Source organism: Anguilla anguilla, chromosome 13, assembly GCF_013347855.1.
Source record: "Anguilla anguilla isolate fAngAng1 chromosome 13, fAngAng1.pri, whole genome shotgun sequence".
Taxonomy (NCBI): domain Eukaryota; kingdom Metazoa; phylum Chordata; class Actinopteri; order Anguilliformes; family Anguillidae; genus Anguilla; species Anguilla anguilla.
Window position 1 is genome coordinate 4,740,823 of NC_049213.1, and position 27,887 is coordinate 4,768,709.

Below are 27,887 nucleotides of genomic sequence, written 5' to 3' on the forward strand. Positions count from 1 at the left end.
TTTGTAGAGTGTTTTACTTCTGTGGCACACAAAGTGCTTTATACAATAAAAGTACTATGGCTGAATCAAATGGATGTAATCTGTATGTGTTCATAATGTAATCTCTTTATTGTATATATGTATATATGTATTTATACTTTGTACTTTGATGCTTGGGAACCACATTCGTGGTGTTGCTGTTCATTGGCCTGGGGCTGTGGTTGTCTGACCCTATTGCTCATTTAAACCCAATAAATACACTTTTGTTTCTCTCTGATATAATGTAATGCCATCAAATACAACAGCAAAATATGGGTAAAATTGCTTGAATACAGAATATGAGATATGAGAAGATGCCATTCTAAAGTTTCCACTCTGGATTTTAACTGAACTCTTTCTAATTCAAAGACCTTTTCCTTTCTTGGCCCGAACTCTGTGTTCTCCCGTCTGATGTCTTGACTAAATGCTGTGCATAAGCACAGCTGTGCTTAAGGTTGCCGGATTTAGAATTTGCCAGAACCAGACAACATGTGCAGCGGGAAGCTTAACGGTCAAAGAGGTTCCAAGAGCTATCGGATCGGGAGGGTGGGGCTCCCAGTAAATATGGAATAATATATCAATACGTTTGCTTGCAGAACAATAATTCACTAAAAGCAGAAGGAATCATACTTTGAACCTTAAATTCTACCTCAGCACACTCTCTCCTCTCTGCCCACTCTTCCCGTACACATACACACACACACACAAACATGCACACACACACATACACTTACACACACACACACACACACACACGTACACATGAACACACACACAGGCACGCATGCACACACATGTACACACGCACCAAGCCTACACATGCAAAGACACACACACACACACACACACACACAGATTAAAGATTATAATGTATTGTCTTCCTGCCTTAAAGGATAAAGCTCTTTCTTGGGCAGTCACCGCCAGCCGGGAACGAGCAGCCGCAGAGGGAGGAGGCAGAGCAGAAGCACATTCGCACAGAACCAAAGTGAGGTAGGACTGTTCTCACAACTAAGTCCTGCGTCCCGAGTTCCATGCAGAGTGGTTGCAAGGTTATTTATTGATCTTAAAATATCTGCTGAGTGTCATCGCTTTTTTGGGAGAGACGCGTGTACCTCCCAAACAGGAAGTGTTTCATTTCATTGGAATGGGAGCTAGCATCCTTGTATCTCGCTGAGATTGTGATTGTTATCGCTGAGATTGTGATTGTTATCGTGAGATTGTGATTGTTATCGTGAGATTGTGATTGTTATCGTGAGATTGTGAAACTTTCACTGCACATAGATGCATGTGTTTCCGATTTTCGTGTTTTCATGTTCATGATGTTCTAGTTCAGCAGCATGGGCACAAATATCTTTAATTACATGACAGGAATTCAGACAGTTCTGTGGAAACACACAGACATGCAAATACATTAAATTAGTATTATTTAATTAGTAAATTGAATTATTTAGCTATGCATAGTTATGTGCTGTTGATTTTCTTTTTCTTGTGTTCTGTGATTTTTTTCCTCCACCATTTAATTTGCTTATACATGAGTATGCTGTCATTACTTTTCATTAAGCGATTCAGAACTTTTGATTCTGAACTAAAAGAATGAAGTAATACACAAACACAACTATATATCTATATATCTGACATGCTAAAAAAATGAATTCACACAAAGCACGTTTGTACCTGCAGATGTGTACTTGTTCTTCCTCAACTCCTCAAAGTCATAATCTCTGTGTCTAACGGGGTTTAAGCCATGAGAGGCTTATTAGACGTGAACAGCATCTGATTTTATTTTTTTCTCATGGAAAACTTTCTCTCAGATGCTATTTTCATCCTGTAAGAGCCTTATCCAAAGAATTCTCATGTGCTCGCAGAACTATTGCCAAACCCAAGGCTTCCTGCTTTAATTATTAATGGACACACAAAAGCACACACACAGTAATTAATTAAACTGTCTATTCCCATTGGGGTCTATCTTTTTAATTTATTTTATATTTCTGGGTTGTCTGAATTTTACTGTCTGTTTTGCAAATTTTGTAGTTCCTTGCAGCTTCAGAAAAAAAAAACCCCAACAGCAAAAAAAGTGAACACAACAGTTTATTCATTTTGAATAATGAAAGGAATAGGATACACGAGACAATAAACTGTGGATTTTATTTCCAGTTTACCTGGTTCTGTGTGTCCTTGTTTTAAAAAAGAAGCACCTTACATAATGTCTGTACAGACAGTGAAACAAAGAAGTAAGTTTGTCTGGCCTCCATAAGGGATAAAATTTAATCTGTGTGGAGTCAGCGATCTATTCATGCGTAATACTTCAGCCTTATTCCACATTTGGGCAGTACACAGAAGTCTGCTTCTTATCAAACCATCAAAGTAAAACAGACTGTTTACTGTGCTGACTGGGAGTCAGCAGTGTGTGATGAAGAGACAGCGCTCAGTTGCAAAACATCCTACTGGATCAGCATTATGTAAAAATTAGGTTCTCCATAATACAGTGTCATCCTGTTTTGTATTGTCGTAAAACTGATGTCATGGGGAACAAGTTGGTGTCTTTCGTGGTGGGGTGCTGACGCAGATACCTGTGGGACACCATCCAGCTAGATGTAAAGGTTAACCCGGTGTGATATGCATACAGAGGCAGTGCCAGCAGGATCATTGAGCTATGCTGTTTAACCATGATTGAGTCTTTATTTCATGTCTTGGCGTTTTGCTTTGATCTTTTTGTAGAATGGTTCGACTCGTCAACACGGTCTCCTACGCATCACATGCGTATCGCCATTTTCTCCACTCACATTTTTCACCGTTGTATATTATCATTATTACTGAATGCACGGAACAATAAGCTGCATTCATTTTAACCTGGCATTCCTCTTTGACTCTTACCACTGCACGCCTAGCAGCTTTAAGGTCCTAACGTACGCAGAGAACTCAGGATATCTGCATATATACTCGCACTAGTGTCGTAGCAGGAAACACAATTGTATTTATGCAGGCTACACAAGCCAAAGGCATGTCCACTTCTACCAAGATAGATAGCACTAAAAAAAAAAATAACACTACTGGCAGACAGCAGTCACCTCCTTCTATTCATAACGGTTAGCACAGAGGAAAGGTTAACACACTATTTTTGGGAGTCTGATAAATTAATTAAATTAATCCCGTTCCAGTATCACCGGGTAGGCCAACACGCGCTCCTTCACCACTCAGATACTTCTGCTGTTTGGTTTGTGGAGGGGTTTCTTGCGGTTGGTGACCTCGATGGGATAAGTTTGGTTTCTTGCGGTTGGTGACCTCGATGGGATAAGTTTTGGTTTCTTGCGGTTGGCGACCTCGATGGGATAAGTTTTGGTTTCTTGCTGTTGGCGACCTTGACGCACTGTTTGGTGTATCTGAGGGGCTTCTTACACACACAACCTCTGGAAGTAGATGCAGGCCTGAGACAGAGTCACCAGGAAGTTCATGCTTTTCTATGAAAACTGGCTGTAAATTTCTGAATTTGTTACTGAAGTGAAGTAAATGTCTGAATTTGTTACTGAGAACAATGAAGTGAACTCCATATAGAATGATCAAGTAGAGCAGTATAATTCATACAACATATACAGTATATAATAATATAATGAATAATAATATAATTTTACAAAATTGACACATGTATATCCACATCCACACACATATGCGCGCACACACACACACACACACACACAGTAACAAACACACACAGCAACAGAAACACACACACACACACACAGTAACAGAAACTCACACACACTCACACACACAGTAACAGAAACACACGCACACACACGCACACACACACAGTAACAGAAACACACACACACACACACAGTAACAGAAACACACACACACACACACACACACTCACGCCCTCTCTCCCTTGCCCTCAGTCCGGACCTCACAGCGCATCGATGGAGGACCTGTGCCAGTACCTGCTGGTGGCCTTGCCCGTGGTGTGTTTCCTGGTCTGGCTGTGGCGGGACAGCCAGCGGGTCCCCAACATCACGGAGAAGTACGTCCTCATCACGGGCTGCGACTCGGGGTTCGGAAACCTCCTGTGCAAGCGGCTGGACCGGCGGGGCTTCCGCGTGCTGGCCGCCTGCATGACGGAGAGGGGGGCGGACGACGTGCGCCGGGCCGCCGGCCCCAACCTGAGGACCGCGCTGCTGGACGTCACCGACTCCGCCAGCATCCAGAAGGCCCTGGAGTGGGCCACGAAGGAGGTCGGGGACACAGGTGAGAGAGAGAGAGGGAGGGAGGGGGGGAGGGGGGGAGGGGGGGAGGGAGAGGGAGGGGAGGGGGAGAGAGAGGGAGAGAGGGAGGGAGGGAGGGGGGGAGGGAGGGGGGGAGAGGAGAGGGAGGGGGAGGGAGAGGGCGAGAGGGAGGGGGGGAGGGAGAGGGAGGGGAGGGGGAGGGAGGGGGGGGGAGGGGGGGAGGGAGAGGGAGGGGAGGGGGAGAGAGAGGGCGAGAGGGAGGGGGGGAGGGGGGGAGGGAGAGGGAGGGGAGGGGGAGAGAGAGGGCGAGAGGGAGGGGGGGAGGGAGAGGGAGGGGAGGGGGAGGGGAGGGGGAGAGAGAGGGGAGAGAGAGAGGGAGGGGGGGGGAGACAGAGAGAGGGAGAGAGACACAGGTGAGCAAGAGACATAGAGAGGGAGGGAGGGAGAGAGAGAGAGAAAGAGACAGAGAGAGGGAGAGGGAGAGGGAGGGAGAGAGAGAGGAAAAGAGAGAGAAGGAGAGAGAGGGAGAGACAGAGGGAAAGAGAGAGAAAGAGAGAGAGGGAGAGAGGGGCGGGGCTGATATTTTGAGGGTCTACATTCTGTTTGAGTACCACAAATTACACAAATGAAGCACTCTGGATGTGTCTGCTGGCTTCCTTCCAACCAAAATGGAAAACTTTGAATTATAACAACGTGTTAACTGCTCTTAACCAGACACTTTTAATGTCTGCCGATGAATTTACGGTCTGAAGGACACATTATGTCAGAAATGGCTGCGTATGCCATAAATAATAAATGTGCCAGAAATATTCACATCCCTGTCAGGTCAGCTAATGCTTTCGTTTAATGTGTTACTGTATATAATAAGCAGAAAGGAAAAGTTTATAGAACATAAGCAAGTTTTTTCTACAACATTAATTAATCCTGTTCAATTAATAAGTTGAACACTTGATGAACGCATTCACCGTCTGAGAACTGATCTGTCTGATAAAAAGTCATCAAATTTGGAATATTTTTTTTTTTTTTTGGTAGTGTGATTATCTGTTACTGAATTAATGTGGCAATAGAAGGGTAAAGCATCCCTTGACAGACACTAAAAGGGTCTCATTCAGAACAATTAACAACTTACACTCTGTTTATTCGATTTGATTTTCTTCACATATTTTTTTCACAATTAGATATTTTTCGCTCCAATCTGAGCCGCATGCATACGTGGTCCTAATTCTGATACATATCTTGTGATTGGCCAATGTGACTTGTGTCTGACCAGGAAAATAAGATTTTTCCCCCTCACAAGTGCTTTTTCTGCACTTGTCACGTGTCGACTTTAAACAACATTTCACAACAGGAGCTAGAAACATGCCGCTTGGCCCAAACACATGAATCTGGTCTGAGCCACTTGCGACACTACTGTGTGGACAGTAACCCAAATAGATCGGATTTGAGAAGCTAATCCGATTTGAGGATTAAGAAAAGCCTTAGTGGCTACAAATCAGGGGTGCAGTTATGGCTGGAGCGCAAAGCAGCACACTGCGGGTCCCCAGGACTGATTTGGGGAACCCCTGTTGTAGAGGAAGCCACATCTACAAAACATTACAGATCATTCACTTAGCAGACAGTCATATCCAGTGTGCCTTATAAACACGGTGAACGTCACACTGGATATGACTGTCTGCTAAGTGAATGATCCAGTGTGCCTTATAAACACGGTGAACGTCACACTGGATATGACTGTCTGCTAAGTGAATGATCCAGTGTGCCTTATAAACACGGTGAACGTCACACTGGATATGACTGTCTGCTAAGTGAATGATCCAGTGTGCCTTATAAACACGGTGAACGTCACACTGGATATAACTGTCTGCTAAGTGAATGATCCAGTGTGACTTATAAACACGGTGAACGTCACACTGGATATGACTGTCTGCTAAGTGAATGATCCAGTGTGCCTTATAAACACGGTGAACGTCACACTGGATATGACTGCCTGCTAAGTGAATGATCCAGTGTGCCTTATAAACACGGTGAACGTCACACTGGATATGACTGTCTGCTAAGTGAATGATCCAGTGTGCCTTATAAACACGGTGAACGTCACACTGGATATGACTGTCTGCTAAGTGAATGATCCAGTGTGACTTATAAACACGGTGAACGTCACACTGGATATGACTGTCTGCTAAGTGAATGATCCAGTGTGCCTTATAAACACGGTGAACGTCACACTGGATATGACTGTCTGCTAAGTGAATGATCCAGTGTGACTTATAAACACGGTGAACGTCACACTGGGAATGTGCGCTATGACTGGGAAGGGGAGAAAATGGCCGCTCTCCTCCCGTCTCCAGGGCTGTGGGGCCTGGTGAACAATGCGGGGCGGTCCCTCCCCATGGGCCCCACCGAGTGGATGAAGCCGTCGGACTTCGAGAGCACCCTGCGGGTGAACATGACGGGCGTGATCGCGATGACGCTGGCCTTCCTGCCGCTGCTGAAGAAGGGGCGGGGCCGCGTGGTCAACGTGGCGTCCGTGCTGGGCCGCGTGGCAGCCAACGGCGGGGGGTACTGCATCTCCAAGTTCGCCGTGGAGTCCTTCTCCGACTGCCTCAGGTATCCTGCCGCTTGCACGGCCTCGAGTGCCAGGGTTAGGGTTCGGGAGAAAACTCACCCAGCGACGTAAAAAACGACGATGTAAAAACTACTACCTAAAAACTCACCCGACAATGTAAAAAACTACTACCTAAAAACTCACCCGACAATGTAAAAAACTACTAACTAAAAACTCACCCGACAATGTAAAATACTATTAACTAAAAAACTCATTCAGCGACATAAAAAACTACTAATTAAAAAACTCACCCAGCGACATAAACTACTAACTAAAAAACTCACCCAGCAAAATAAAAAACTACAAACTAAAAAACTCACCCAGCGACATAAACTACTAACTAAAATACTCACCCAGCAATATAAAAAACTACTACCTCAAAAACTCACCCAGCAATGTAAAAACACTAGCTAATAATTTACTTGCCCAGCAATGTAAAAAAAAAAAAAAAAACTTTTTATTCTGTTCAAATAATAATACACACATAGTGTGATACAGTGATACAGTGAAAAAGAAAGTACACAAACTATTTCAATTCTGTGATTTTACGAAGATAGACAAAACAAACCCTCATCCAGACTTCAGTCCTACCTTCACACATTTTGTGGCTTATTTAAGGCTGAATAACCATGTACAAGTAGCTATCTATTAGATGTAATAGTGCGCCAAAGATGACTCAGGGAGAACAATCTGTTCCTGTTTAACACAAGTATATGCACACATTAATGCTTCTGGCAATGACATCATCTTTTCCATTTCAGGATCGATCACATTGAGACCAGGCATTAAAAAATGAGATTTTCTAAAATATTATTTATTTTATTTTTTATTGAATATCCCTTGTAGTGTAGGTTTCAGCATAATAGAATATATGTATGGTTCTTGAAACAAGATCAGAGACTCGTGTCATGTGCCCTACAAGGGACACAAATGAATTGCAGGGGTATATGTACATGTGGCAGTCCAGCATTGACTGTTGACATGATGTTCCTGTCCTCTGAATGGGGGAGTGTAGGCAGCCATCCCACGTTCTCCTTGCCTCAAGCTCCCATAGTTCATTGCACAGTCTTTATCAATAACCTCTCTGATGTGTTGTCAGAATTGTATTTAGTGGACGCAGCTTGTGTGGACAGGACAAAAAAATGCAACATGGACAACTTTAAGGCACAAACACCAGATTTTTCACAAACACCAGAATTAAATATGAAAGGAAACATAAAGGTAAAGGCAATTTATTGGGGAAAGGGTATTTTTTGCGGTTTGACGCTGTGGGCTGCCAGTAGGGGGCAGCATTTCAGCTTATCTTATAAGAATATTCCTTGAGCTCCATACCTCCCTGCTATAAGCATGGCAATGAACTGCAGTTCAGAGAGGTATCCCGTTCTGGCACCGCCCTCTTAGGATCTGATCAGTGTGCAAGCTTGCACATCCCTGGCGTGGCAGGCAGCTGCTACAGTTAGTACTGTCCCCGAGTACAGCACTCAAAAGCTCTCAGGAGGGTTGTTCTCCTAGGCCAGAGCACCTTGAGAGAGGGAATCTCAGTAAATCTGTTTTGCCAGGAGGGACATCCACTACTTTGGGGTCAAGGTGTGCATCATCGAGCCGGGGTTCTTTAAGACGGCCGTGACCAACCTGGAGTCCTTGGAGAGGGAGCTCCATCGGCTCTGGAACCAGCTCACCCCAGAAGTGCGCGACAGCTACGGAGAGAAGTACCTACTCAACTGTGAGCACACCTCCGCACTCCTCCCGGCAGTTTCGTCTAAAGGAAGGGGCTCCAGACTTACCCGAAATGGACCAGCGAGGGAGCAGGTTTTCGTTTTAGCCCAGCACTATGATACCTGTTTCAATTAATTGACTAATCTTGGCCTCAGTCAAGACCTTGATACATAGAAGAAGGTGTCTTAGTGCTGGGCTAAAACAAAGACCTGCACCCACACCGGCCCTTTTCGGATAAGGGTGGACACCCCTGGTTTAAAGGCTGTAGGACAGTAGTGAGGGGATGGGAGGGGGAGTGTGGGGGTCTAGACTGTGTATTGCCCAAACATCACTGGAAAAGGGATTTTTTGCCATATCACTCACCCCGGTTGAGTAAAAAATAAAACCAGCACTCCCTCAAGGAAATGGCAGCATACACTCTCAGAAAAAAAGGGTTATTTGCCTGTGCCCGTAGAACACTTTTTAGTTTTTAATGCACAGAAAAAAAAATGTTTTATTCAATAAATCCATTTTTTTAACTTCTGTTAGTTACACCTGTATTTTTAGGCTTTCTCGATTGAAAACTTTTACGCTCGTTTGAATTTAACCAATCAATTAATATGTCAAATACATTCATCATTTTTTCCATAAACCCTGTATATTTACAATGCGCTGTTATTATTATTGTTGTTGTTGCAGTATACTCCATATGCTGAAATTTTAGGAATGTTACAATTGTTCTTTTTTATACTGATACGTGTATTTTATGACACAGATGGAAATGCATGTTTGGAAACAACAATTGTCCGGCTAATGCCAATATATTTACCTCCCTTCTGACCATCTGCTGTGCCTCTCACCTGGTTCTGCTGATTTGTTGTACGATGATTCCAGACATCAAGGTGCAGCGCTTCATACTGAACCTCGTGTGCGACTCTGATCTGAGCAAAGTCACCAGCTGCATGGAGCACGCCCTGACCGCCAGCCATCCGCGAACCCGCTACAGCGCCGGCTGGGACGCCAAGATCGGCTGGATCCCTCTGTCCTACGCCCCGGCCTGGGTCGTTGACTGCGCACTCAACTTAGTGCTGCCTCGACCGGCGCGTAGCGTCTCCTAAATTTTTGGGAAAAAACAGGAAGACGCAAAGTGCCATGCGATGTATGGGGGATAAGTAGCGCATGCAAAAGCGCACCCAGTGTTATTCTGAGAACATCGCGTAATATCTGTTCTAAAATTCAAGTTTTTTTTCTGAAAACGTAAACAAAACCCTATTTTAAAAATGTGCTAAATGCTATGTGTGAGGTAAAACACAATATTTTTAATATTATACAATTATTTTTCACAAACCGTCCTATGTGCCTTACTGCTTTTTGAATATTATGCATGTTCTCTCTAGTTGTAGAGGTCTTTTGCATGCGTGACCCTGTAGCCTATATATTATTTATTTTTAACTGGAATGTCTACAACTATTATTTTGTCGCCGTTCAGCTTACTGCCTCAGGTTGCTGGAGTTCAAATGCCTGTGTATACAAATATTTCATAATAGCCTATATTCCCATATTATATATTCCCAGTTGCTCAAAGAAATGGAATTGATTTCATTAGGCACACCACCATGCAGACAACACACATGGACCTCTAATGTTGCTCCTATATAAACGTTATTTGACTTGTTCCCCCTGTAGCGTACTGCTTTTGAGATGGACTGGACGAAACGTTAAAAATGGAAAAACGACACTGAAAATAAAGGACTAGGAAGCAAAAAAAAAAAAAAATGCAAAGTGAAACAAATGACGTGTTTTTCTAAAAAAATAGTCAACTTTTAAAGGTAAAAAACATGCATAGTGGCCATATTCGTTTTTACACGCCATTAACATACAGCTCATTTCCTGCCTTTCACACATAAATATTTATTTAAGTGTTGCGTTTTTTCTTATATTATAGGCTGCGTTATTTGAATAGTGTGTTATTTGATAAATACATTGCATATTAACAAGAGTTCGTTTGTCGCACAGGTCAGGTGCCTTACTCATGAAACAAGCAGGATATGTCTACAGTGTTTACCTCTGACTGAAAATGTATATCGTATATCAAACTAACTGTTTGAAGGTTTTAATTCTCACATTACGATGACATGAAAGATATGCGCATAATAAACCGAATGATTCCTGAACGTGTTCTGTGCCATTTCATTCACTGAATATGTAACGCTATTGACGAGCAGTTCTGAACAGCGAATTGTATGAAGGTATTATTGGAGCAAAACAACTAAGCACCTGTGACAGTGGAATTTGTAGTCACAGAAAAAAATGCTTTAGGAGTTGCAAACTTGTAGAATTTTTTTCGTCTCCCACACATACAACACAACAGTTACACCTTCTCAAATTCTGCATTGCAGGTGCACAAATCCTATTCTACGAATCACAAATTAAGGAACTCATACGCTCACATTTTTGCTACATCAATTCCCAATTTACAGCCACCATATAATTGAAGCCACCATAATAATCGCCTCACCTTCCTGACAAACTTGCACATCAAGTTCTTAAAGAGATGGTCATCCTTTTGGAACTCTCATAAGCCTACTTCCAGTTCTCACAGGTAATTGGTTGTTTGAGTAACTAAGCGGCCAATTACTTTTTCACATGGGTGATATTACATTACAGGCATTTAGCAGACGCTCTTATCCAGAGCGACTTACACAACTTTTACATAGCATTTTTACATTATATCCATTTATACAGCTGGATATATACTGAAGCAATTTCAGTTAAGTACCTTGCTCAAGGGTACAACGGCAGTGTCCTACCCGGGAATCAAACCTGCGACATTTCGGTTACAAGCCCAGTTCCTTACCCACTGTGCTACAGTCCTGATATGGGTGTTTGATAACTTTTTTCATTTTTTTATGGCACTTCCATTCCAGAGTGGAATGATTTCATATTATATTTATCCATATTAATAATGTTCTGTAAGAGTAATAGCCTGCGGACACAAAAATTGAAACATATCCTCATTGACCCGTAAACGTCAGTTGACATCAGCACCAAGAAAAATTCCTTGTCCCCTGCACTTTAGGGAATAACAGTGGTTCTGTAATTGACAGAGCAAATTCTAAGCTACATAAATGGATGAGTGTCCTTATCAGAGATTTTCTATTTCTCATGGTTGACAGTTTACTATGGCAGAAATTAAGGCACATTGAGTCAGCTATGTGACTTGAATGTGGACATTCATGATTTCATTTCAAAAGCCTCTGTCAGCTGCAAATGAATCATGTGAATGACCAGGAAGGAAAAGCTAAGGAAAATATTTTGGTTGAGTCAATCGAGTGTAAAAATGCCTTATATGGGCAAACTGCTAGGGTTATCAAAAACATACTGACACAGGTATATGCTCAAAGAGTTTATTAATAATAGTCAGAATACTTTGAATATGAGGACAGTATTAATATTTCTGCAGAAAGATGCCAAAAAAAAGCAAGCAGTGAATTTGTTTAAAGACAAAACATGCTTGCATTTTCCCCATCAGGATTTGATGAGTCTAAATACATCGTTTTTTCACAAGAGTGTAAAAATTGCCATCACGGCCACCCCGGTTTTCAAACCCATAGTGACACAGCAGTCCACTTCGAGTGTTAAAAAGTTTCCCTGGAATGCCATTGCTCTTCCGGCTGAAAAACAGAAAAAATATGGTTCTTTTATATAAAATGTATATTTTATATACTTAAAGAGAGTTTAAGTGCCTATAAGCATTCTTTCTCCAATGCAAGGTCTACTAACTTTCAAAGATTATACAAGAAAAACTGAATAAGCCCCAGTTTCTATTCAAAGAAATTGCTGACCAAACTAATAATCAAGCAGAAACTAAACTTCAAATTTTAGCTTCTTGTAGCAGTAATGATTTCTTGACTTTCTTTTGCAGTAAAATAATGGAAATTAGAGAGCATATATCTGCTTCCACACTAGTCAACAATAGCTTTATTGATATTACAGACCTGCCTTCTAGACACACAGAATGACAGGAATCATTTACTCCCTTACTTCAGTGAACAAGGCAAAATAGTTTCTTCTTCCAAATCAACCACCTGCACTCCTGATCCCATACCCACAAAGCTACTGAGGGAGCTATTGCCTGTTCTTAGCAAGCCAATTCGTCATATAATTAATTCTTCACTGTAATCCAGCTATGTTCCTATATCCTTTATAGGATATAGGAACATAGAAAGCATCATAGTACTGAGACAGCCCTTGCCTGAGTATTGAATGATCTGTTTCTCTCCCTCAATTGTGGATGTATGTTCTTGTCCTGCTTGACCTGGCCTGAGCCTTTGACACTATAGACCACCGTATCCTCCTCCATAGGTTAGAAAAAGCTGGTGTCACAGGACAAATTCTTATGTGGTTTTAATCCTACCTAGCTGGCAGATCTCAGGCTGTTAGGGTAAACATTATGTCCTCTGAGTATTTCAGGGTAAATTTTGATGTACCTCAAGGATCTGTGTTGGGTTCTTTGCTCTTTTCTTATTAAAAGCGGATGTCTGGGCTTGGGGCGGCACAGTGGTGGGTAGTACTTTTGCCTTCTGGGTTAGAATCCTGGCCTGGGCATTTCTATGTGGAGTTTGCATGTTCTCCCTGTGTCCGCATGGGTTTCCTGGTTTCCTCCCACAGTCCAAAGACATGCAGTAGGCTAATTGGAGACTCTAAATTGCTCATAGGTATGAGTGTGTGAGTGAATGGTGTGTGCCCTGCGATAGATTGGCGACCTGTCCAGGGTGTATTCTTGCCTAATGCATGCTGGGATAGGCTCAGACACCCCCCTGCGACCCTGCTCTGGATAAGCGGATATAGATAATGGATGGATGGATGGATGGATGGATGTTAGGCTGGTAGGGAGCTTGGCGTGAAGAGTCAAGCTCGCCCCTATGGAGCTGACATACTAGGTAGCTTAGCGTTATAGTGCCATTATATAAACGTACATTTACATACATTTACTGTGTATGTACTCCTCACAGGGAGTTTTCTTTACCACATTGGTATTTGGGGGTCAGGTCTGGTGTTTGCTCTGTCTCTTCCCTTGCTACTCTGTAAATCATCTTTGTGACAGTGCTCATTAAAAAGCTCTATACAAACAAAACTGAATTGAACTGAATTAAAAACTGAAGCTGAATGAAGACTCACCTGCACACCAGGTAAGTGATCCAGGGCCATGGAACAGCCTGGCCAATCTCAACGGAGTTGGAGTTCATCCCGCCACTCAACCACTGAACTCCACTGCCACCACAGGGGTCCACCAGCACCTGCACAAACAACCAAGGGGCCAGCTTTAGCATCTCAACCTCAGCACCCTGCTGATATCTATGATTTTCGCTCAAAAAGCCCCCATTGGGCACCATTCATTTTTTACTTTGTGCATTATATTAGAAAGAAAAATCACTTATTATTTTTCCAAGGTAAGATATTTTCTCCTACCACACAGACAAAGATAAGAATTTATTTATTATTATTTATTTTGGCCTACATCATATTTGCGCGTCCTAGTTGAAGATCTCTACACTTCCAGAATACTTTGATTTAGACGTTTCAGCTTCCTCCCTGTCTATCGGTGATCTGGCAGAGGGATTAGCTATTGCATGTAAACCCCTTGATGTAGCTGTTCCGTTAAAAAGTAAAAACGTTATTGAGAAGAGACTTGCTCCTTGGTATGCTGACCATGCGCAAGCTCTTAAACAGATTCCATCATCTGGAATGCAAGTGGCGTTCCACTAGACTGTAGGTATATCACCTGGCCTGGAAAGAGAGTTTAAGTGCCTATAAGCATTCTCTCTCCAATGCAAGGTCTACTAACTTTCAAAGACTATACAAGAAAAACTGAATAATTCCCAGTTTCTATTCAAAGAAAGTTGAAGATTTGTATGATGTAATGCACTGGGCTCGGAAAGAGAAGCTGAAGAATTTTGTTTATGGCAGAAAGTTTAAAGAGCAAGCATAGCTCATATGCCATTGAGATGAAAAACATGTACATTTTAATTAAACAATATTTGGACATGTCACGATTGCATTATTTATCTATTTAGAATAATTGCACGATTAAAGACCATTTAATTATATCCATGTTTTAATTTGAATTATATAAATCGAATAATTCTTCAGTTTTAAATCAGTCATATAAACTTCACATTGAGGACAGATTAATTCTATGTTCAATAATATATTTAAACGATTATAATTAAGCTGAAGATCATGGAATATTTCGGTGATCCTTGTTAATAAACATTCAAACTCGACAGAAAAAGCTCATGCAGACACTCACACATACCTCAAAACTGGTAGCCCTCTTTTCAGACCAACCATATTCATAATTGCAAGTGTTGACATTATGAATCCAGATCCATCCTCCATGCCATCCGCCATCTGGGCCTTTAGCTCGACAAACATGGCGTCCCGTCTTAGACGTCACGGTATCTGTGAAAGGTCAGAAATCATGAAGAAGTCTCATTCATTTCTGTCAGGCTGCTGTGCTGCTATTGTGGTTTTACGATCATGTTGAGTCCGTGAACTTATCAGTGCAGTGCAATGGCCAAATACTGCAGATTTTGTCTGGTCACTATGGCCAATCAAGTACATTAATTGCTCAGATTATTACCAATGAGAAGGAAAAAGTGGAACCAGAAGAGTCCTATTTAACTTAATGTTTACTAAGAATTGTGATTAACCACCGCTTGGAGAGTTAAACCTTGAAGTTTATGTTAATGGTGGCTATTGTCTTCCCTACAAAATGACTAAGGGGGTAGTAAACTTTTATAGGGGGGTGTCAATGAAGGACTCATAGAATCATTGGTATTTACATGAAGGATTGATGGACTTTTATGAATGTGCTGTGACTGTGCTATGTTGGATCTCATATAAAGCAACGTACAAAAATTCCAAGTTATTCACACCCGTACAAAGCACTGTCTATAACAAATTCATTCGAACTGGCAAAATCTACAGCTGCTATTAAAAGTATTGATATCAAAATGACACCAAGTTACTGTACTACATACGATATAGGCTATCTTGCCTCACCGAAATTAAAGAAGCTGTATTCCAAAAGGGAAGCATTGGGTAGCATTGCTTTGGAATACAGCTTCTTTACTTTCGGTGAGGCAAGATAGCCTATATTGTTTGTAGTACAGTGGCAGCCCCTTAATGTAAAGTGTTTCCACATTTACATCCCAAAAAACTGTTGCACCCTGATAATGACAAAGGACTCAATTTAGGGTTCATGAATACTATAAAAAATCACAGATTTACAACAGCTCTTTTAACTCATTTAATCTTACTCAGCTCAAGCTACGTACTTTGTGGTATGCCATCCAAGGATGTACGAGGCTCCCATCTCAGGTTTTGGTAGCGGCATCCATATGAGTGTGCATCATGTCCATTCCACAGAATCCAAGGACTCACGCAGGTGCAGCGCTGGACATGGTTTGTGGTGGAACACCGTGCATTTAGCCCACAGGGAAAGACACTGCATCCATCCACACATTTAGCATTGCGGCACACTTCACTGTCTCCACACACACTGTCCGCGTTGCATCTGTTACAAGCTCTGGGAGTGAATGATGGACAGGGCTGCTTGGTGCATCGGTAGGTGTCACTGGTCTGTCTGTCATCAATGGTCCAACCACTAGAACAGGAGGCTGTACAGACCGTAGCTCCATTCTCAGACTTGCAGGTGGTGCTTCCCCTCCTAGGGTGAGTGTAGCACACAGGCAGGGCACTCCATTGTTTTTTAGAACACTGCACTGTCTTTGGAAAGGGCTGGTAATCCTCTTGGCATGTCAGTGGGACCTCCTGCTGGTCTGTGCTGTGATGGGGCTTCTCACAGTAAGTGTTGGACAGGAGCTCTGCCTTGAGCAAGCCACAGCCGTTCTTGTTGAACAGGCTCCACTGCTCAGATACATAATGTTTAAACACACTTTTGAGGTATTCATCAGACCTCATAAGTGCACGTGCTCGTATCATTTTCTTTACAGCTGTAGGGCCGTACTGCAGTGCTTCTGGAGTCACCACCTTTTGTGACTCATGCTTGATCAGCAAATACCTCTGCCATCCTAACATGGCTTCCCGCTCCATAGCAAACATAATGTGAACAAAATAATCAACTCTCTCACTGTAGGATTTAGAGCATGCTGTTTTAAGGTTAGGGTTAGGGTGATTTAGTTGTTCTGTGAGCAGTGATTCCCGAAGAATGTCCAGGATATTGGATTTATCTCCATAGCCTGTCCCTTGCATCATTAGATCAAACTTGTGCATCATGTAAAGGAATGTGTTTCCTTTGGTGAAAAGGGATTCAACCTCAGAGACAAATTGATCCTGAGACATTGTTTCATTTTTAAGGAAATTGTGCACTTCTGCCAAATATCTGAATTTCTCAATCACATCAATGTACTTAATGAATATTTGTGCCCACTGGATGTCTTGCCTTAGGGTGTTGAACAGAGCTCCTACATATTCTTTCATTTCCTGAAGACCAATATAAATAGCAGTCAAGTCTGGTACAGGCTGGTAAGAGATACCAATGACTTCACTCTCCATGGCTGCGTAGTCAATGTCATTCTGAATGCTTCCCTCACAGGTTGGACCATAGAACATTTCATCACACTTACAGATTCCGCTTGATGTGTCTTTGATTTGTCTACACTCGCCTTTGTTACAGTTCACATCAGAGCAAGGATCGTTTTCAACAAGTTTCAGACTCTTTAAATAGACGGTATATGTTTCATAAAATCCAGGTAAGTTTGAACATTTTAGTTTCACAAGCTCATTATCAATTGTTTGAGCATAATCGGATCGTTCATGAATGTATTCTACATGTTTCATAGTTCTCTTTTGAAAAATAATGGGCCACTTGGATATTTTGTCCTGACAGCGCTTTCCTTCGCTATACCACTCCCGTTCCATTTGAGCTTTCATGCCTTGATGTACAGTGAACCCTTTTTCCCTGTGTAGGAGGTGTATTACTACTTTGTCTTGAGCGATAACTTTAATAGAGTTTCCGTAGGTCCTCTCTTCACCATCATTTTTGTCATGCACAATGACTGTCCAGTTATACCAGCTGAACTTCTTGTCCAAGTGCTCCTTGATAGTGAATGCAAGATGCTTATTGTTTGGCAAAGGCTTTGTTCCAATTTGCTTCACATCTTTCTGTGCCCACACCTCAAAATTGTCTGCACATTCGATCAAGACATCCTGTATCTTTGTGTGGATATTAGTTAACTGTGTGACTGCCTCTTTTGTTTTATGCTCACCATCATAGCCCTTTAATGCATAATAATAAAGATTCAGTTGCAATCCAGTGACCATCAGGGAAGTAAAATATGCAGTGAATTGCACAAGGGTTTTAAAATCCCCTTGAGACTTTTCAGTGACAAGTACCAAAAGGTTCTTATTTAAACTGGCTGGGTTGCTTTCTGTAAGGTAACTGTGAAAGTTATAAACGCTGTTCTCTGTTCCAGTGTTCTCGTAGAAAGTGGTGAATCTTTCAGCTAATCTGGTCTTCTCCTTTTCCGTTTGTGCTGCAGAGGCACTGTCTATGAACTCTCTCAGTTTGGTCCAGCAGTTCTTGATGTTGTTCTCATCATTGGAATAGACACTGGCATACACTGTCCATTCCATTTCTTCTGCCAGAGAGTTTATTTGGAGTGAGATGGAGTCCAGTTTCCTGTTGACCTCTGAAAACTGGACTTTCATGAATGTTAAAATGGGATCTTCTTGGGGGATAAAAGCAAGAATAAAACCCACCAATGCCCCAACAAAACTAAGAGCAGATGCAATCGTTCCCAGGTTTTTGAAGGCGTCCAAGACTGTGTCGGCTGTCTGTGGATCATCTTTAAACACTTCCAGTAGTTCTAATAGTTTGACACTGGTGTCTATCCCTTTTTCCACTTGGGTTACAACATCTGGATTGAGATTGGCAGTTGAGAAACTGCTGTACAGTAGGAGATAGAGCACAGAGAGGAAGATTCTCTTGGACTTCATCATTGTTTCCCTGTAAGACAACAACAATCAACATGAACAATGTCAATCAAAAAGCAAACACTGTATTACTAATGAAATGGTAATGTCTCCCTTACTGAGGCATTTCAAGGGGAGATTTGTCTTTTCTTAGTGTAATATGTAAGCTGTTTTTAAAAAAGCATTTTCTACATATAGTAAATGTAACAATGCTGTTTTCCCCATAAACAGAATTTATCTGGGTGGTCTGCCCAAATAGATTTCCTGCTCCTGTAAAGAATTTTTTGTGTTTAAAGAAGCATCAAGTTAGTTCAGGCAGGCTATGAGATTCAAGTCCATCTCCGGCTGAATCAGCTGTTGGCTTGGCTGAGTAGTGATGTTCACCTCTCACAGTCCATTCACATAATGGAGTGGTCTATTTAATGGCCACCCTCAACTCATTTGGCTGCTTCCTGCTGTGGAGTATGTGCATGTTTGCTGTGCACTGCCAGTGTAAGCATGTAGGCCTAGACTATACACCATGATGAGAGTGTTGCGATTTATTTTGCGTTTTTGCGTAAATCTCCACAACTGTGAGCTAGAGACTGTGGCATCGTAATGTCATGAACTTTCAAAAATTCTGCTGCACTCTAAGATGGGCGATATCCCATCTGGATTGCTGAGGTGGCTGTCACACTAACTGGGTTTGTTTGAGCTTAATGACACAAAATGAACTCCTGACTTGAACTGGACAGAATAATTAATCTGTATTATTTAAGTGTATTAAAGGGACAAAACACTTGAAGCTATGTTAGCTACGTTTACATGAAGCCACTTATTCCATGTCTAATCATATTAAAAACCCAATCAGAATGAAAATGTCTCATGTAACTCCTCAATCAGAATAACTATCCCATTTTAAAATTTCATTCGGTTTGAAAGGAGTGGTGTAAACCTTGTGTTAATCCAATTGATAGGAGAATGTTACCCATGTAAACAGTTGAGCTGACTACTTTATTCGGAATAAACTCATAAAATTCTTTCTGTGTATGTTCATTCATAGTGTAAGTGATGTCGACGAAGACACTACTGACCTGTGGTCAACTCACTTTTCCTTGTGGAAACATTTAAAAAAGTCAAATCGCAGAACACCTTGATGGTCAAAAATCCACAAATATGAGTTGTGTGTGGAAAAAATTTAGGAAAGCGGAATCCACAGAACTATCAAGTCGTCTTCTCCTGTTTAATAACTGGAGAATTAGCATATTACTAACATACACCAGTATTCATAAAGATTAGAAGTGGTCAGGAGATTGTAGGATGGATACAGCTTAGCTAGGCTATATTTTCTTACTTACTGGATAACTATTTTGTTAGATGTAACAGTCAACTTATTCATAATATTACTTGCAGCCATATCTCTCAAGCCTAATAAAGAAAAACTAATACATTAATATCAATATTGTCTTAACAACAATGAAACTACTTACAAGACTCATCACAAACAATGAAACCCTGTAACAATCTTATCAAGTGTCTCTTTGTAACCTTAGTAAAACATGTATACTAAAGTAAACCGCAAGAGGAAGCCCACGAATAGGCCGGTGCAGAACAATATAAGACAAAATACCTAACTAAAAAAGCTTTAAAATGTAGATAAAAAAGCATTTTTAAAAGCGAATACAACTGCAACACGTTACATATGTTGAAGCATTTTTGTAGTTAGGGGTGTGGTATTTATTAATTTTGAAAACATTAACGTAGTGCAATTGTATAGGTTTGGTTACAATGTCACAGCTGACTGATCACCATACCAGTTGCTAAATGCAGTTTTCATGCAACGACATGCCAATTTGCAATTGAAAATCCTGTTTCATAAATGCTTGATGCCTGTCTGTTTTGATATTATTGTCACTATTATCAGTATTTTGTTGTTATGAATATGCTTGGTGGCTTTCTTTGCAGGCATAAAATGGCATCTTTTCAATTTTCTCTATGTGGTCCTATTGACTGAAATGTACATCTATAGCTCAAAATTTGCCATTACTTTTGCTGTTACTATTTATTTTCCATTCCCCTTTATTTCTCTATGGGAATTTTTCCCCCAAAAAAACTTAAATATGGAAAACTATTTGGAATTTCAAAAAAAGATTTTAATAGCACACTGCTCTGAACCAAACTGAATATTATGAAGTTGGAATGGCATGTCTTGCTTAAAAGCTGTAGGACGAGCAGTGTGCAGAAATTTAGGTGGAAAGAAAATAAGAAGAAGAAGAACAAATAAAACCACAAGCGGTAATTAACAGGCTCCAAGCAGAATGCAGTGATTATTATTTTTTAATCAGTAAGGACCTATATTGGAAGAATGGTACAAACATTTTCAGTGTCTGTCCCAAAATTGGTTGTACCTTGCTTTCGTCAACAAACTTACAAGTTTCTTCAGGATCAGCTATTGCCTACTGAAACCTGATTGGCTCATGGTGGCCATATTTTTTCCCAGATATGACTTTATGATTGTACATCCAATGGGACAGTGACACAAATCATAGCTTGCAAACTTGAGTGGTTAAGCAACTGAGTCGTTAGAGGCATTATTTTAAAAATCTATTTTCCTCTTACAGCACCACCTCTTTGCAAAAGGCAGACAAAATTATCTTGCTGCATCAGAGGCAACCATTGCATATGTATGGCAGGTTTTGTGACGATCAGACAAAACATTCACAAGTTACAACTGTTTTAGTAAAAATGGCCATGCCCACAACAATTCCTTTCCCAATACTGTTTTAAAACTTTTTTTTTAAAACCAACATTTTTGATAAATATTTAATCACAGACTCCACAGATTCTTTTTCGTTTTCTGAAGTAATCACACTAATAAGGATAAGTATACAAGAGAACAGGCAGTGGGTTGCTTAAAGTAATAATCTTGAAGATTTTCATTAAATTAAAATAAATGTCTGTTAAGTCCCTATCTATCGCCAAATTAGGTAAAACAATGGTGATTAAGCATATTATTCTATTAATTTATATTATTATTATTATTTATGATTAAAGAACTGGGTGTCTGTGTGTGAGGGAGGGGAAGCGTGAAGACCAGACGTGACGAAACAGGGGATCTATAAGTTACCGAAGGGCACTCCAGTAACCACCAAGTCTCGTGAGAGACGAAATGAGAAGGGGGTGCTATACTCCTAAGGGACGTATCCCAAATAAAAAATAAACCCCTAAACGGGTAACTGAGGAAGGAGTATATAAAAAAATTAAAGTAACAGGGAAACGAGAAATAAAGAACAATAACCGACTTCAAACCGAAGCTGAGAAAAGAAAATGTCTTTTCACAAACAAACAGAAGACGTTCTGAGGCCAACTCAAACCAGAGGGAAAACTGGTTAGTAAGGGGCGGAAAGATTTGTGCCCCGAAGGTGACACAATAACCCCTAAAACCCGCCAACCTCAGAATCTGGACAAATACCGTCCTAATACCTTTTTCCCAAAAAAACAAACTGAAGTCTGAATTTGCTGTAATTCCTTGGTTCCTAAAATACTTATACCTTGCTCAAATAAAGCAACAGGGAACTGGCTAGAGCAAAACGTTACACTCAAGCACCATTCCACTGCCAACTGAGGCTTTAAATAACCAGCCAATCAGCAGAAGATGTGAGCAACCAACAGGTGAAACAGATCAGTGGTAATCCTGCAGAAATGCAAGGAATGTTAGAGCGGGAACAATCATCCTCTGTCTTCAACTCACTTGTGTGTGAGCGGCGTACTGTTTTTTCCGGTGTCTGCCAGCGAATAACTATACAATAACGGGGGGGGGGGGGGTACTGACCTTGCAAACCATCTCTCGAATGCTACCTTGTTGCAATGTTGCAGTGTAGCTAACTAAAGGCCAGTTCAGATCAATGATTCGCAACGAGACTGAATGCAACTTGCAAAATTTCAAGATGTCTGATTGTAAACGTTCTAAAACTGCACTTGGCGATTTGACGAGGTGGGTCTTTTGAGATAGCAGGCAACAGCTTCAGAGGCTCTGCAACTAACCAGTTCACACCGCTGCAATTTTCTCTGCAACATTCTAAAACCGTTTTGTCTCATTGCGAATCATTGATCTGAACTGGCCTTAATGTTATCGTTATTTACATTGCCATCAAGTTCATAATGATCGGAATAAAGCCGGTCTCATTTCTGTGTAAAGATATCAAGCCGGAGAAAACTAAATAAAAGAATACAGCAGTATGGTTCCTTCAGCCTTGATGCCCTTTTTTGATGAAATCTCCTTTGTTTTTGTTTTATTCTTCTTGTTCTGATTACTAACTTAACACCCAGTTCAACCCACCACAGCCCTTGGAACAGACCAAGCCGGTGACGCCCCACTAGCCAGCAGAGCAGCCCAGGACTTTCTGTGCTCCGGGAGGGAGGAGGAAGAAGGGCTGCCTTGTCGTCCGGGGGAGAATCACAGCATGTACTGGACTGTTCCGGGGCCACCCACCCTGACTCTTTAGTGGAGTGTTTATTTTGGTTTTTGTCTTTTGCTTTGTTGGGAGTGCGGGGGGGGTAGGCTTCGGCCAGGGATTCTCCCTGGTCTCAGTTTGGCGTTGGGGGTATGTGGTGTGGGGATGGCTGGTTTAAGCAGCCACACCTGCCCTGGGTCAAGCTAATTAGACCTGGTCAATTGGATAATTGGTTAAGAATTAGATAATTGGCCAGGCTAATTGGACCCAGGAACAGGAGTGGCTGCACCTGTGCATAGTGAGGTAATCACTGCGCACAGGTTAAATCTGCCATCCCCACTCACACGGGGAGCTCTCTGTCATGACAGGGTTTAAGATCTGCTCATTTGGCTGTACCACCTTGCCAAACCCTCGTAAAATAAATCTGGACTGTTTTAACATCTCCCTGTGTCTCTGTGCTGGAGGGCCCCAAGGAAAGCCACTTTGGTGGCCTGTGGCAGGCGTGTTTGCCACAAACCCCTATGTAGATTCACTATTGGCAGCTGTATTTTACTGCTTGCAAGGTTTTCGATATAGGGAATACACTGCATATACTGGAAATTTGATCCCTAATGTGATCCCACTATCATGGTTCTGTGTTTCTGTCTGTTTTTCCTTGTTAGGCCACCAGATGTCGGAACTTCTGTTTTGTGCCCTGCTTGTTCCCCTGTTAATTGTATTATTGCTTTCAATTATTTTATTGTTTCTGATTGTGTCTCATTGTTCCCGCTTGTGTCTTGTTATCTCCTCCTTTTCTGGTTTGATTGTTCTTTGAGTTCACCTGTGTCTTGTTACCCCGTCTATTTAAGTTCAGGGGCCACCACCGCCTGCTCTGCCCGTTGTCCCGCAGGGGCCGACTGCTCTGCCCGTTGTCCCGCAGCGGCCTCCGCAGCCTGCTCTGCCCAGTCTCCAGCAGGGTACGCCGCTGCCTGCTCTGCACAGTCTCCAGCAGGGTACGCCGCTGCCTGCCCAGCCCGCTGTCCCGCAGGAGAAGGCGCCTGCCCAGCCCGCTGTCCCGCAGGAGAAGGCGCCTGCCCAGCCCGCTGTCCCGCAGGAGAAGGCGCCTGCCCAGCCCGCTGTCCCGCAGGAGAAGGCGCCTGCCCAGCCCGCTGTCCCGCAGGAGAAGGCGCCTGCCCAGCCCGCTGTCCCGCAGGAGTAGGCGCCTGCCCAGCCCGCTGTCCCGCAGGAGAAGCCTGCTCCGCCTGTTGTCCCGGAGGGGCCGCCTACTCCACCCAGTGTTCCCGGGCCCCCTGTCATGGTTCTGTGTTCCTGTCTGTGTTTTCCCTGTTGGGCCGCCAGATGGCGGCACTTCTGTTTTGTGTCCTGCTCCCCCTGTGTAATTGTATGATTGTTTTCAATTGTCCTATTATTGTTTGCTGGTTGTCTCGTTTTCCCTTCCCTCTCTGTGGCCTGATTGTTCATGGTGCCCTCCTGTGTCTCATCAGTGTCTGTTCTATTTATGTTTCCCTCTTCCTTGACTCAGGTGCTGGATCCTTGGTTATGTCTGGTTGTGTTGTGCATAAGCCTCTACTCATGTACCTGCTCCATGTGTTCCTGCCCATGTTCTGGTTTCCAAAAACACAAGGAAACCAGAGTTTTTTGAGTTGCCCTGCGAGGCTTTTTGTTCCCTTTTGTTTCCTTGTTTTAGTAAAGTCTTTTGTTCCTACCCTTTTTGGAGTTGTATTTTTCCCCCTCTGCGTTTGGGTCCAAAACCCCCCACGCACCCTGACACCCCCCAGTGTGCCCGCGTCCTCCAGCGTGCCTACGTCCCCTATTGCTCCCAAGCCGTCGCTGTTGATATATGATTAGCTGATGGTGACCATGTTTTAAAGAAATCTTTTGAGCTATAGACCACCTGTTGGGTCTAAAAACTTGCAAAGAGATGGAGCATGCCACATTTCAACCAGATTTGTCAAACCGTTGAAGAGTTACAGGCATTTAAACTTGTTTGGTTGTTATAGTGCCATCTATTGATCGAGAGGTGGGTTAGGGGTTGTGGGCGTCCTCAGAATCAAGTACTCTACTGGGTTACCAAATTTGGTGAGTTACAGCTGTTTTAGTGAAACAGGCCATGCCCTCAACAATTGATTGACATGTCATGGGCAAACAGTTTTCAGAATAAAAAACAGCAAGAACTTTTCTTTCAGGTTGCAACAGGCATGATCTGTGTCGAATGGCGTGAAAACTGGATCAACTTTGTAGAAGAAGCAAAAAATATGCTTTTGTAAAATTCAAAATGGGTGCGAATGGTGTTTCTTGAGACAAAGTTGTGTATCTCACACATTTTAGGCTAAGTGATAGGCTTATGTTCAATGATAAAAAGACACATATTTGGAAAAATGATTTGAAATAAAACAATTTATTGATTTCTAATGCCCCCTTTTGATATTTCTATTCAATGCTTTACTCATGTGCCACAATAATGTAATGTTTTTGAGTTGAAATATCTTCATTTGGGGGCTTTTCCAAGCAAATATTGATATATGCGATTAATTGCGATTAATACGATTAATTAATCAGCATATCATGCAATTAATTAGATTTAAATTTTTAATTGGTTGACAGCCCTAGTTGTAATATAAGAATATGTGAGTGTAAATAAACTATTTATTTAAATACATGTATGTTTTTTTTTTTTTGTTTTTTTTTGTCTGTTTTGTTTTAACTTTTCTGCGCATGCATGTGCTTTTCTTCTTGGAGAGCGGTAAATAAATTCACCTTTGGACTGAAGTGCTACTGCGATGTGTGCAATCTCTCCCTGAACCCTCATTCCAATTACACATGTGACACAATGAAAATCACCTTGCCCTCACATTAACTCTAGTTCACAGACTGGTGTCTCACTTAAGGCAGTGGTGTTTTAACCCCTATGTAGATTCACTATTTTAGATTCAACTGTATTTTACTGCTTGCAAGGTTGTAGATATAGGGAATACACTGCATACACTGGAAAGTTGACCCAAAATGAGATCCCACCATTGCAGATACAGCATGTCCTTAAGTCTGCAATATTTTAGTATGCACCTCAAGCATTCAATGATTACTTACTACCGTGGACATGCTGCAGTATTTTTAAATCTGATGAAAAACATGTTTTCAATGTACAAAAATGCCAAGTTACTCACACATACAAAGCACTGTCAATAAGTCATTCATTCAAATCTAGGCCTAGCATTAAAAGTATTGATATCAAAATTGTGCCAAGTTACATGAAACAATATTGTCTCAGCTCAGACAAATTAAACAAGCTGTATTCCAATGTAATGCTACCGAATGTTTCCTAAATTCTTTCAAGTAACTTGGCCCTGTGTGTACAAACATACAGTGCACAATATTTATGTTGATAGTTTTGCGAGATTCTATATTTATTTAATAGGCCTAGTAAAAGCTTTATTAGCAACATGAAATTGCTGCCAGTGATCAACAAAAAATCCAACATACACGGCCTTTGGTTCCAAATGTGTAAAATTAAAATACACAATTACAGTAAATCAGCTATTTCTCAATGTTTCAATGATCTGTTCATTCAAAAATGCTTATCAGCTGTTTCAATATAGCTTTTGAGCTGCTGTTGTTGCAGAAGTAGAGGCGTTATACTATATTTAAGGTTTTGAACATTAGATTTTCATTTCTGGCATGCTGTGTGCAAGCATTTGTTAATAAGACAAGAAAGGTCCATAATTTTGGTATTGGGTAAGCTTGTATGTAAAGAAACTTTAAGCATTTTAGAAACATGTTAATTGACTGCATATTCTGTGAAAACAACATGAATTGTGTTAATGGTATGGTCCACAACAGGCGGATGTTGTGCTAATTGTGTTTAGAGTTTTGAAAATGTAAACGGACTGCATTTATATAGCGCTTTTATCCAAAGTGCTTTACAATTGATGCCTCTCAGTCACCAGAGCAGTTAGGGGTTAGGTGTCTTGCTCAAGGACACTTCGACACGCCCAGGCTGGGGTTCGAACCGGCAACCCTCCGACTACCAGACAACTGCTCTTACCTCTTGACCCATGTCGCCCCTTAAAAGATGGAACATAACTGAAGTCATTTACTGAAGTAGTACAGTATTTGGTAAATGTTGATGTTATCTATACTAGTCCCTTTCAAATAAATTCATGCATGAAATGAGAATGAAAAAGACTATTTGTTGCCATATGTAGAATTTTTCTACAAAGAAAATAAATCCTTACATTTCATATTACATTCATCCATTCTCATCAATGACATCACATTCATCCATTCTCATGTCACATGAATGTCACACAACAGAAAGCCTACCTTGATCTCAGCAGAGACTCTAATTGTAATGTGTGGTCTGTGCTGCATATATAGGTGGTAGGCAGAGCACGCCCACTGTGTGGGGGCGGTGTGGGTGCGGGTACATTTTGTGGAATTAGTAACTCCCCATCTGTTAGTTCCCACCTGTCGGGACACTTGAAGATGGTTATTGTGGTCGTTATCAGAAGTCCTACATCTGTGGAAATGTTTCCCCACGCACATTCAGGCGAGCCTCAGTCTGATCAGAAGAATGCTCATGCCTGCCGCCACACAGCTGTCCTCAAAATAGAAAGAGAGAGAGAAAAAAAACTCAAGGAGTGTGTCCAACAACACAGCTATCTTTCGACACACCGAACACAGGACAGGACATTTCCATTATTTATCTGAAACTTTCTATCCAAAGTGACTCATATCACATGAAGCAGTGGCCAGCCTCCCCTAGAGCAATGTGGGGATAAGGGCCTAGATCAATGCCCCACCTGGCCCTGACGTTTTCAACCAGCAATGTTTTGGCAACCAGCGCAGCACCCTAACCACTAAACTACTGCCAAGCACCCTGACCACTAGACTACAACCCAGCCCCCTAACCACTAA

The 27,887-nt window shown here is 41.8% G+C and overlaps 2 protein-coding genes across 2 annotated transcripts; one reads left to right on the top strand and one right to left on the bottom strand.

The window, feature by feature from the left end:
* Positions 1-928: 928 nt before the first annotated feature.
* rdh5 (retinol dehydrogenase 5 (11-cis/9-cis)) lies at positions 929-10,709 on the top strand. Its single transcript, XM_035389017.1, has 5 exons — positions 929-1,008; positions 3,915-4,260; positions 6,587-6,845; positions 8,403-8,566; positions 9,433-10,709. Exons 2-5 carry the CDS (start codon positions 3,936-3,938, stop codon positions 9,654-9,656), a joined length of 972 nt encoding a protein of 323 aa, XP_035244908.1. The 5' UTR covers positions 929-1,008; positions 3,915-3,935; the 3' UTR covers positions 9,657-10,709.
* Positions 10,710-11,996: 1,287 nt separating this feature from the next.
* Positions 11,997-27,344, bottom strand: LOC118210910 (SE-cephalotoxin-like). The gene is made up of 5 exons (XM_035387417.1): positions 27,294-27,344; positions 15,882-18,574; positions 14,858-15,003; positions 13,720-13,838; positions 11,997-12,212 (listed from the first exon to the last, which is right to left on the bottom strand). The coding sequence occupies exons 2-5, from the start codon at positions 18,565-18,567 to the stop codon at positions 12,083-12,085; spliced, it is 3,081 nt and encodes a 1,026-aa protein (XP_035243308.1). The 5' UTR covers positions 18,568-18,574; positions 27,294-27,344; the 3' UTR covers positions 11,997-12,082.
* Positions 27,345-27,887: the final 543 nt, after the last annotated feature.

Excerpts from the sequence above, each read along its gene's own strand:
- rdh5 (XM_035389017.1), top strand. The coding sequence starts at position 3,936 with ATGGAGGACCTGTGCCAGTACCTGCTGGTGGCCTTGCCCGTGGTGTGT. Across the intron at positions 4,261-6,586 it reads GAAGGAGGTCGGGGACACAG|GGCTGTGGGGCCTGGTGAAC; the intron begins GTGAGAGAGAGA and ends TCCCGTCTCCAG. Across the intron at positions 8,567-9,432 it reads AGAGAAGTACCTACTCAACT|ACATCAAGGTGCAGCGCTTC; the intron begins GTGAGCACACCT and ends CGATGATTCCAG.
- LOC118210910 (XM_035387417.1), bottom strand. The coding sequence starts at position 18,567 with ATGATGAAGTCCAAGAGAATCTTCCTCTCTGTGCTCTATCTCCTACTG. Across the intron at positions 13,839-14,857 it reads AGAGGGCTACCAGTTTTGAG|GTGCTGGTGGACCCCTGTGG; the intron begins GTATGTGTGAGT and ends TTGTTTGTGCAG. Across the intron at positions 12,213-13,719 it reads ATCACTTACCTGGTGTGCAG|CCGGAAGAGCAATGGCATTC; the intron begins GTGAGTCTTCAT and ends TCTGTTTTTCAG.